The sequence below is a fragment of the Lates calcarifer genome, linkage group LG13 (assembly GCF_001640805.2).
Source record: "Lates calcarifer isolate ASB-BC8 linkage group LG13, TLL_Latcal_v3, whole genome shotgun sequence".
NCBI lineage: Eukaryota > Metazoa > Chordata > Actinopteri > Centropomidae > Lates > Lates calcarifer.
In genome coordinates, this window is record NC_066845.1 from 19,102,057 (window position 1) to 19,113,135 (window position 11,079).

The following is an 11,079-nucleotide window of genomic DNA, read 5'->3' on the forward strand; positions in this document are numbered from 1 at the left end:
CAAGTGCAATTGTCAGTGTCAAAGTAAGTTCACTTAGTGAACTCAGTGCTTGTTTTTGCCACTGGCAGATTGTTGTTATAAGTGTCTAATAACATCATAGAATGGATTCCTACAGAGATAGACCTTTTTGCAAAAGATTAAGATCTTTTTTTGTTTAACCGGAGACAAACGTTTTATCGCTGCCAGGCTCCATTGACAAAAATAGTCAGTTCAGCTTTATTTATATAGTGCTGAATCATAACAGAATCTATCTCAAGGCTCTTTTCATATAGAGTAGGTCTTTTCACTGTACTCTTTAGATTATTATATTTACAAACAAGGATCCACCATGAGCAAGTACTAAGCAACAGTGGAGAGGAAAAACTTCCTTTTAAGAGGCAGAAAGCTCAAGCTGAATCAGACTCAGGGTGGGCTGCCATCTGCCTCGACCGGATGGATTGACAAAAATATTCATTTTACCTTGCAAGATGACCTCACGGGACTTGCTAATCTATTGCTACCTCAGTTGGTTAGTTAGTTTGTGCTATTATGTGACTTTCAGTGGTGGAAGAAGTACTCAGATCCTTTACTCAGGTACAAGTACCGCATAACAACATAAACTAACTGATCAAGGCAGCAGTAGATTTGCCCCAGTGTTCTGCAAAGTAAATTTACTTTTTTGTCAGTGGAGTCTGGTGTCTTTGAACAGAGCGAGAAAAGGCCGTTTGTGGTTAAACAAGTCAGAAACAGCATTTTTTGGCTATCACTATGGTTAGTGAACAGCAGCTAAAGAAAGTGTTTGTTACCATATGTGATGAGTTTGTGCTTTAATATTTAAAGAAATTGTTATGGCATCAAAGGAGCGTGTTTGTACATCATAATATCTCTTCATTAATATTTAAATGAACTTCTCTGCAGTCCTAGGTGTGACTTGGTGAATATTTTAGTATATCATCAATATTTAAGTAAAATACTGTGCAGTCACAGGTGTTTGTTTACAGATTATTAATATTCAAATTGACTGGTATGCTGTGATTGGTGTATGGGTATATTTATTACAGAATATCATTATTATTCAAATGAACTAGTGTGCAGTCACAGGTGTGTGCATGTAGATAGTTTCTAATATTACATCAGTGGCATTTAAATGAACTGCTTGGCTGTCAAAGATGTGTGTTTTCCTGGTAGTTTGTATTGGGACTCAGCTGGGCGTTGAAGCTATTTGTTTGAAAATATATGTTTTTATGCATGCCATGAAAAATTACCCTGAAGAGGTTAGGAAAGTCTATTACACTGCAGTGATCTTGGATAGGAACAGATGTGAAGTGAGCTCAATCCTCTTCCTTCCTTCCTTCTTCCTCTCTGTGCTGCAGCGGAGGGCTGGCTGCAGAGAGTGGTGATCCTCGGCTCCGAGGCCCATGTGATAGAAGAGATCCAGCTGTTTGAGACCGCCCAGCCAGTGGACAGCCTGACCATCTCCCACTCCAAGGTAAGGAAACAGGGATCTAATGTCACCAGGTTTGGCATGGATTGGGCTTGGACACTACAAATCCTCAATGGAAAGCCTGCATTACACTGACTGAGTGGGGGCATGAGGTTTGAATGATGTGGGCATTTACCACACAGGAAGTGTCTACTGAAAAGCATTTTAGAAACTTGACTCAAACTAGTAAAAAAAATATAGGCTATTTCAACCTCTACTGCGTCAAATTCTTATCAAAATCTGTCCCTCAACTTTATGGAAATGCTTCAAGGGAATGCCTAAAAGAAGTAGTTTGTATGTGTCATCCAACCACATCGGAAGGAAAAGTGTTTATAGGTGTTCCAAAAGGCCACAGTAGGAGGCAGAGAGAAAAGCGTAATAGAGAGGGTAGGGATGCAACAACTGTTTAAATATGAAGACACACTTTCTGACAGTCTTCCCTAGAAGGCATTCAAACTTTTTGTACACAGAACAAGTGACAGAAATAAATGTGCAAAGCATGAAAAAGATAGTTTGCGAGAGAAGTTCAAATCCTGCTTACTTTCTCACCTCCCAAATCTGACCAATCACAGGGTGAAGTGGGTGCGATTGTTGGAATTGTTGGTTTCAGAAAGTAACACACATTGTTGGCCAAAACCCTATTGTCAGACAAGTGTGTTCAGCCATGCGATAAGCGCCTCTGTTGAAGCATAGCAACACTTAAAGGCACTCCAGGATGCCTTTTAAACTCTTCACTTCAGTTTAGTTCTACAGAGTCTTATGTTTTCAAGAAAGAAAGATGCTAGACTGTTGGCATTTCAGCTGAGACAGCGCTGTCTGGATGCAGTTTTATTAAGAACGTCTGCAGACCAGTACAACAGTACAGCAAGCAGAGGCAGAAGTGATTTTAATAAGAAGAAAGCAGCTCTTTTTCTTTTACATGATCATTTGAGTTTGAGCCTTCAGCTGCTCCCACTCACTGCAGTGAAGCAAATGTGTATTATTGCCATGAACTCCTAGATGAATTGTTCTCTGTCTTTTTGAGAGATGGCAAATGTTAATGGTATCTCAGGGGAAAACATTGTACAAAGTTCCTTTGTTGTTTTGAGAATCTCCTGTCTGGCCAGCGCAGCATGGATCTGTACTTCATCTGATCATATTCCTCAAAGGTAGTTTTGGGTTTCCATTGGCTCACTTTTCTGTTATATCACTTGTTCATTGGTATTCAGTGATAACAGTGGTACTTTGTCTTTGTTGATCTGTTAATGCCCTTTTTGCCAGACACTCACAATCATTGACATCAGACAGGCAGTCAGCAGTGCCATTGGCCTGGTGCCACTCAGCAGATGTTTTTATCAACACTGCCCTTTTTCAGATCAAGTGTCACCTCATGAATCCGAAACCCTCTTCACAATAACAGTAATTACAATCCTTCACCACAGTGGGGAATTGAACCTCTGCCCCTGTTGTTTTCTCAATCTCCCAGCCCTGTCAGCCGAGCCTGTGTGTAGACACCGGCCGTGTCCCCGTGGCTCTACAATGGCGCGTCCGTCGATCGATGCGGTTTTGATGGGGGCGTTTCCAGCCCAAAAGCCCACTGCTTATCTCATTAATGCTGGCTTAGCCACGACCAGACATTTTATAACAGCTTTCGCAAAAAGAGCACAACCCAGATTGGATTGGAAGAGGGTCAGGGGAGTGAATGTTATTGTAATTGAGAGTGATTATCCCATTATCTCCTCTAACCCTGAACTGAGTCACTCTCCCTCCATCTCTCTCTCTCTCTCGCTGTTTATCTTTCTTCTTGTTTTTCATCTCTCTCTGGTTTCTGTCTCTGGATGGATGTCTGGATCTGTTCTTTGTCTTCTTCCTTCTCACTTCTTCCCCCTCTGTTTCTCCGTAGAAGTACTTGTACATCGGCTCTCGTTCAGAAGTTCTCCAGCTGCCCTTGGCCAACTGCAGCCGCTATCAGTCTCAGCCAGACTGTCTGCTCGCCCGGGACCCCTATTGCGCTTGGGACAGCGAGGGTCGGGCCTGCGTCCGCATCGACCTCCACCGCGGGTGAGACAAGTACCTATGTGCACCCAAGCATTCATACTATATACTAGATTCAAACCAGAAGAGGTTTTTTAAGATTGGTTTTGATATTTTAAAGCTACTGATTGCAAATATTGGACAGGCCTTTAAGAGAGAATTTAAATATTATGTGTCGTTTAAACTCTATATAGACACCCACGCTTGTTTTAATTGGATGCACATAAACAACTCCAGGGTGAAGCCAGTTTCATTGCAGGTTTTACAGACTTTCACTCTGAGGCTGTTGAATAAAATCCTCTCTGCTTCACATACTATGATTTTTCCAGCCAGCCTTGTGAAACAAATGTAACCATAACAACATATTGACAAGCTGTCATGAGGGACGGAACCTGTGCAAATCAGGAGAGGATGATATCTACCATATCTACTTTGTACTAAACAGCTGATATATTAGTCTAATTAAAGTTTATCTGTAGCTAAGAGTTTGAAATTATCTTGTAGAAGACTGTCTAGATTAATTCTGAAGTGTTTTCTGTAGATTATTCTGAGTTATTATTACCTATACACACATAGAAATACCAGCGCAGTGTTGTCTGTAGCACTCAATGTGGAAATGTCCCTAAATTCAAGTGAGAGTCCATTATTAATCTTCCGCTCTGCTGTCTGCCCTTTCCTCTCTAGGTCCACCTCCTCCCTGTCACAGGACCTCATGCTGGAAAGGTTCAGCCGGGGAAAAGCGAAGTTCGATAAGCCCGTCTCCATCCCTAGCCCTGGTGAGTATTGGGGCCACACCTCAGTAGTGGCCCCTTGTGGGAATTGACTGTCAGTGCAGAAGCAAGTCAGTAGCAAAGAAAGAATGGACTTGAGCTGGACTCAGTGAATACATTTGGATTGAGCTGAATAAATTGAATTAAGCAGAAAACAGCTGGCTGCTGTAGAATATGAATTAGAATTATTATGGATGACACTTAACCCCCGGTCCCGTCTCCTGTCTCTTCCCTCCAGAGCACTCCCGTCTCAGGAATGTAACAGTGGTGGTGGGATCTGACATGGTGCTGCCTTGCCAGCTGGTCTCCAACCTGGCTCAGCCCTGCTGGGTTCTCAATGACCGTGAGCTACAGCTGGGAGACCCCGAGGCCGGAGGGCCGCGCTTTGACCGGACCCTCAAAGCCCTTGTCATCCCTGAAGCGGGCCAGATGCAAGCTGGCCGCTATATCTGCTACTCTGAGGAGCAAGGGGTCAAGTTTCAGACAGAGCGCTACCAGGTGGCTGTGGTAGCCAGCGCTCCAGTCTTCATGGAGGCCCGGGCTCCAGACAGCAGCATGGGGCTGTTCTGGGTGCTGGTCATCACTCTTGGAGCGGCATGCCTGCTGCTCCTCGTAGCAGCTCTTTACCTGCGCAGGAGGCTGAAGCTGGCCCTAGGAAAAGGAGCTGACATGAAGCCTCTGGAGAGCACCCTTGTGTACCCCATCACTCTGCCCAAGGAGCCACCCACCTTTGTGCCCAGCAAGATGCCCAGCGATGAGGACCGCTTCTGGGAAACAGGTGCCAACTACTACTACTCAGACGGCTCACTGAAGATCGTTCCCGGTCATGCCCTGGGGCCCAGCAGCGTCAGCAGCACGGCGTCGCCCAGCGCCATTCCCGGCCAGCCCATCCACTCCCCCAGCCGTCTCAGCCTTACCAACATCCGAGGCTCTGGTAGCAATGGCTACATCCGCCTCAACCTGAGCACAGCAGGGGAGGAGAGGGCTAGCGGTGCTGGCGCTGGGGGCGGCGGGCTGGGAGGCCTAGGCATGGGCGGGAATGACTACTCCAGCCCCTTCAAGGAGGAGCTGAGACGCACTCTGCAGCAGAGAAGTGTGCTGCCCGATGCGAACCCCGAGGAGTCGTCCGTCTAGGCCCACCCTCCTCATCCCTATTCCCTGAGTTGGAAAAAACAAAACAACCAACCTACCTCCCTCCTTTTGAGGATGCCTGCTCTCTCTTTCTCATTCAGTGACAAGCTGTCAATTCCCCATGCTCTCTCTCTCTTGCTCTGCCAATGCCTGTTTGGCTCACTGTAGACATTTATAGCACACAGCATGTTAAATATACACACTCATACACCGTGTTCGCCAACATGCTCTCCTGTAATTATTGTGTTCTGGGCAACATCGCCACTTGTGTAAATTGTGTATTTAAAAAGGCTGAACGCAGAGGAGAACACCTCAAGTATGGAAATCAAACAAATGGCGTGACATGTTTTCTGAAGGACACATTTCTTTTACGTTAAGTGGACCAAGTGAGGCTTTTAGCCCCTGTGCTGAAACCAGTTGACAAACAGCAAGTGCACCTGAGTGGAAATATTGAACTGATTCTCTGTCCCTCTTTTCCTTTGAGACTTTTTCAGCTTACTGCACTTAAAAATTGGAAGCGCGTCTTCTGTTTTTGTATCCGTGAGCCATGAGTGTGAGAGCGGTATAAAAAGACTAATTAATCTCGAAGCAAGACGACAATCAAGTCCCTGTAGCAGGAGCTCTGTGTGGGACCGAGAGGAGAGGAGAGAGAATGAGAGACAAAGAGAGAGGAAATTAAATGGAAAATGAAGTGAATTGGAGTGAAAGGCGCAAGGGGGTTTTTTTGAATGAAGGACAATCTCTCAAGACTTTCTCTGCTCAATTTGTAACACCCCCACCCCCCCCCCCAGTTGTATTTACCCACGGAGAAAGTCCTCAGTCCCTTCCACTTTAATCTGTTGTGATGGGTGGTTTGAATTAAGACATTTCTTGTTGTTCTTTTTCTATGTCTTTACGGACTACAGCAGTGTTCAAACAGTTGTCAAGTGACTAATGGCTCCCCTCTGTGAATGACAATGTGAGGGCAAGCGCTTACATTCCTTGTTCAGCCCTGCACGGTGACCTTCAAGCGCACATTCAAGTCCAAAATGCTACAAGTGCACTCCACATTACATTTACTCAGTGTATAACAGATATGTGTTTTGGTTGGGCACTTTTTTGCTTTAGCTCATCTCCTTAGAAAAGAAAGGTCTATTTGCATTCAGCTCTTAGCAGCCGAACAATAACTGCACACTTAATTCCAAATTGAAGTTGACATGAAGACATTAGGCATGGAGAATGTAGTTGAACCCTCACTGTTGCGACCGCTGTGGATGTCTCAATAAGTGCTTTATATCTTACGTGTTTGGTCAGGGTGGTAACTTGCACTGCCAAGAAGGAAACTACCCCTCCTATGGACACACATTGGCACACACTCGCAGTCCTATGAATTCCAACCATCCTGGACTGCAGAGTGTTTGTGACGCACCCTTAAACCCTCATGAAACCCCTCCCTCTTACCGATGCCCAGAGACTGACCCAGGGCTACTGTGGACTCATATACAGAGGAAGAGCACTGTAAAACACACCAACACAAAAAGAAGATATATATACACAGTTTTGTCAGAAGAATGGAAAGATTGAATGGACAGACTGATTGCTGCTGTGCTGAAAAACTACTGGCTCCAGGCAGGAAGCAGCCATGAACCAGTGACAGGTATTGTTCCACTTAATTAAATTCATGCAAACAGATTTAAGCGAAGTCCTAACCTTTAACGATTTCTAATTTAGCTTTTTGGCTCTTAGTGCTGCTCAGTGTAGTGTTTAGAATTATTTTGTTTATTTATCTGGCTTCTCTGGCTGTCCCTTTGCTCAACCCATCACTAAAAAGGATAATTCAGTGTTTTGGGAAATACACATACTTGCTTTCTTGCTGAGAGTTAGATGGGAAGATCAATATTACTGTCATATCTTTCCATTGAATACAAAGCTGCAGCCATTGTCCATGTAAGCTCAACTTTGCAAACTAAAAGCAACAAAACTGAAAGAGAAAAACAACTAGCCTTACTCTTTCAAAGGTAAAAAGCTTATTAAACAACACATCATATCTTTTTTGTTGAAAGCATTATTAATCAAAGACAACCAAAAACAACAAGCTGCATACCAAGAAATTATCGGGCACATGATGCCAATGTCGAAATGCGATTTGTTGTTTTATACATAATGTGTTAATAAGTGAGGTTCTTGTATGCATTTGTTTAACATTAGACAGAGCCAGGCTAGCTGTTTCCCATGTTTCCAGTCTACATAATAAGCTGAGCTAACCATCTCCTGGCTCCAGATCTATATTTAGCAAACAGACATGAGAGTCAATCTTCTAACTCTCGGCAAGAAACACTGTTACTGTTACTGCTGTTATAAAGAGACTAGCTAGACTAAACTGCTTTAATTAAAATATAAAGTAGTGCAATTACAGTATATGGCCTATGGCCTTGTAACGCAGCATGGTTTATTTCTATTAATATGTATTAATTAAGCTGAAAGCAGTATCCTATCACTTTCTGTTTGCATTGTGTGGAGGGACAGTAGGTCCCTGGTGGTGAAAGGAAGCTATTAGACATGCTAATGCTGTGGCTCTAGGGATGGTTGATCAGGTCCTGACAATTATTTGTTTGATTTCCATGAACTTTGGTTCAGACATTCAAGTTTCCATCAGGATAAACTGTAGTAACTCTGGTGATCGTTTGATTTTTCATCTAGCATCACCACTAGATCAAAATTTGAATTTGTTCTGTACCTTGGTTAATGACCAAATACCTGTAAAACCTATGACATTCCCATCAACCTTATCTAGACTCTATGTTCAGTATAAATTAGTTAATGTAACCATGCATAATACTGGGAACGTGGTAAACATCACATCCACTGAATATTAGCATGATAGCATTGCTACTGTGAGCATGTTAGCATGCTAACATTAGCATTTAGGTCAAAGCATCATTGTGCTTCAGTACACTCTCACACACCTCCTGGCAGTAAAGTCTTGTTATATCATATGTTCTGCACCATTTGACCAGTCTCCTTCTCATCAAAAGTTGGCCTTGTGCTATATTAAAGTCTAGAGGGACAGGTGCATCAGAAAATCCACTTTCATTTTAAAAGATAAGAGAAGGGCCGACACACTGCCCGAAGCTCACAGCCAGAACATTTTATTAAAAAGAAAAAGTTTCAGTCTGTCAAAGATCAAAATAAGTTCACTGAAGAAGACCTTTGTCAGACTGAAACATCTGTTTGATAGCAGTGTTGTACTTGCAAGATTTAGACAGTATACTGGACATTTTCAACCAATGTCCTACTCAAAACTTTTACAGGTGCTGAAAAGTCTCTTACTTTTTTTTTTAATTCACATACAATGAATTAGCAGTGCATGATGAAGTGCAAGCATGAAGTACCAGACTAAATTTTCTAATTCACAAACAGGCCAAAGTGTTCCATGGTGATGTAATGATGTCCCACAAAATACAACCTAGTTTCTGATCTAATTTCAACACTTTGAAATACAGCCAACACCACACATGAAAGTGATAAAGTCATATTGTGCCTAACTTTTTTGGCTATTTGCTGTTACTAACTTTACATTATTTTGTCCTCTTTCTGTGCTTTGTCCATCAGGGGTGGCTTTTGTTTTTTGGGACGTGTCTGTCGGGACCAGAGGAGCACAGCAAGAAGGAAGGAGAGGACAAAAATACCTTGTTTTGCCCCACTGTGTACAGATCGCTGAGAGAGATGTAGAATATCAAATATGATCCCAACGCTGAAGAGGTACTCAGCCATCAGCACTCCATCCTAGTGTTGCATGATCCTCTGCAAGTGGACTGTACATCTTTGATATGATCATCCTTGTAAAAGTGCATCATTTTGATCAATCATTTTTGGACTTTTACAGACGCTAATATTGTGGAAGACTAATGCTTTCTTTGGAAAAAACAAAACAAAATATGTCTGATTTTATGGTTCAAGGGTTGTACAGGAATTCATGGCTGCATTTCAACATGTTTACTTTTTCTGTGCCTCTTCACCTTTTGACTAAGCCAAAGTAGACTGCAGTTGCTTTTGTTCTTGTTGAAATACTTTAAATTAACTTTATTTGACTCCAGATCGATATTTTAAGTCTCAGCAGTCCGTCCACTTTGCTACACTGAGCTGATGTCTGCAACCTTTCTGCATATTTTATCTGCAGCAAAATTTTCCCTCAAGCAAATTGCAAAAAGAAAACAGACTTGATGCCGATGGACTTCCTGTTTGCTTCCTGTTTACATGTCAGTAGTGATCTGCTGGATCAAATTCTTTGTGCCCTCTCTTTAATGAGTAATGTACCAAAACCCATTATTTAATTTGTCAGCCCCTGAAAAACCAAATACGTAACTGCTGATCAGTACTAAAATGTGCCGACTTTATAGTATTAATTTCCCTGAAGCAGAAAGCTAAAAAAACACATTAGCTCTTTACACTGGTACTCGGTTATGTCTTAATATATTTCCCTTTCACAATTAGGCTTTTACTTCAATATAACATGTTGTAAAAAAATTTTAAAAATAAATGAAAACAGGTCTTGAGCTTAAAAAATGCATGTGTAGTGCATTTTATGTGCATTTCCTCAGTTCTTACACATTTGTTTGCTGGTAATATTTCCTCTCACACAAGGCTTTAAGTTCTGCTGTTTTTCTCACATGTATTATTCTATTATCACCCCGATTTTATTTTGCCCCATTTTTGCTTGTCGGTTATTGATCTTTTATGTTTTTATTTTTAAAATATGTTAAGTAACTTATTTCACTTGTACAAACATGTTGATATTTATTACCATTGTACATATGTCCTTATTTTTTATATGTGTATATATACACAAATAAAAATAGAGATATACTGGAGGTTTGTGAGTTTGTTCAAGAGGAAGTCCACCAATTTTACACATAAAGATCAGTTTACTAGTCACAGGAAGTACTCAGCCTGTGATAACATTTCATAATGTTTTGTGTGGCCCTGGGGGGGATTTGTCAGGTCTGAGAAAATAACACTGATGATGTCACAGTCAGAGTTATCAGAGTGGGTGTTTACCAAGACACAGAACGCCTAACAAAAAAGAGAGAGAGAGATGGGAAATGCAGGATTTAGTGTTTTGGGGCTTCACTCATAAACAGTGGGATCTACGCCTTGGTCTCTGCAGATTCAATTTTGAATTCTTTTTTAATGTGTCTTGCCTGTCCTCAGACTTCTGTAGATGTGCAACACTAAATTGATGAACTCTCCTTTAGCACATATTTAATAAGTAACATATAGGCAAACAGACTATGTTTCTATAGCTTAAGTCAGTGATTCCAAGAATATATATGTCTACATATTTGTGTTTTTGGAAGAAATGAATTGGTGTGAGTAAATAAACTACCAGCTACAACTGGTTGATACATCTCTGACAGTCCTGTGTCAGCTGTAGTAATTATCACCAAGTTGGCAGGTGGCCAGAGATATGGCGATAGATTGCAACAGTGCTGGATAAAATGGTTGAAATGTTCACCCACTGCCAATCAGAGTGGTAGTAGTACAGGTACACACTAATCAGAGTCTACTGAAAAAAAGAAGAATCGGCAAGAACACTGGCAATCCAACACAATCCTTATGTCTTGTATAAAAAATATTCAAATGATTCACTTTTATGATAATAGATAGTGTTAAATTACACAACATTTATTTCAAACCAACACTTTTGGGACATGATGGATGGTG

At 41.8% G+C, this 11,079-nt stretch overlaps 1 protein-coding gene across 2 annotated transcripts in view; it reads left to right on the forward strand.

Annotated features, from left to right (window-relative positions):
- The window catches only part of sema4c (sema domain, immunoglobulin domain (Ig), transmembrane domain (TM) and short cytoplasmic domain, (semaphorin) 4C), an 89,883-nt gene extending 79,657 nt beyond the window's left edge, over positions 1-10,226 (forward strand). For both annotated transcript variants that reach the window (XM_018669298.2, XM_018669299.2), the window contains exons 13-17: positions 1,353-1,468; positions 3,345-3,502; positions 4,160-4,251; positions 4,484-7,012; positions 8,968-10,226. In XM_018669298.2, coding sequence (XP_018524814.1) covers positions 1,353-1,468; positions 3,345-3,502; positions 4,160-4,251; positions 4,484-5,379 — 1,262 coding nt within the window. In that variant the 3' untranslated portion in view covers positions 5,380-7,012; positions 8,968-10,226. The remainder of the gene's footprint in view (positions 1-1,352; positions 1,469-3,344; positions 3,503-4,159; positions 4,252-4,483; positions 7,013-8,967) is intronic.
- The last annotated feature ends 853 nt before the right edge of the window (positions 10,227-11,079 follow it).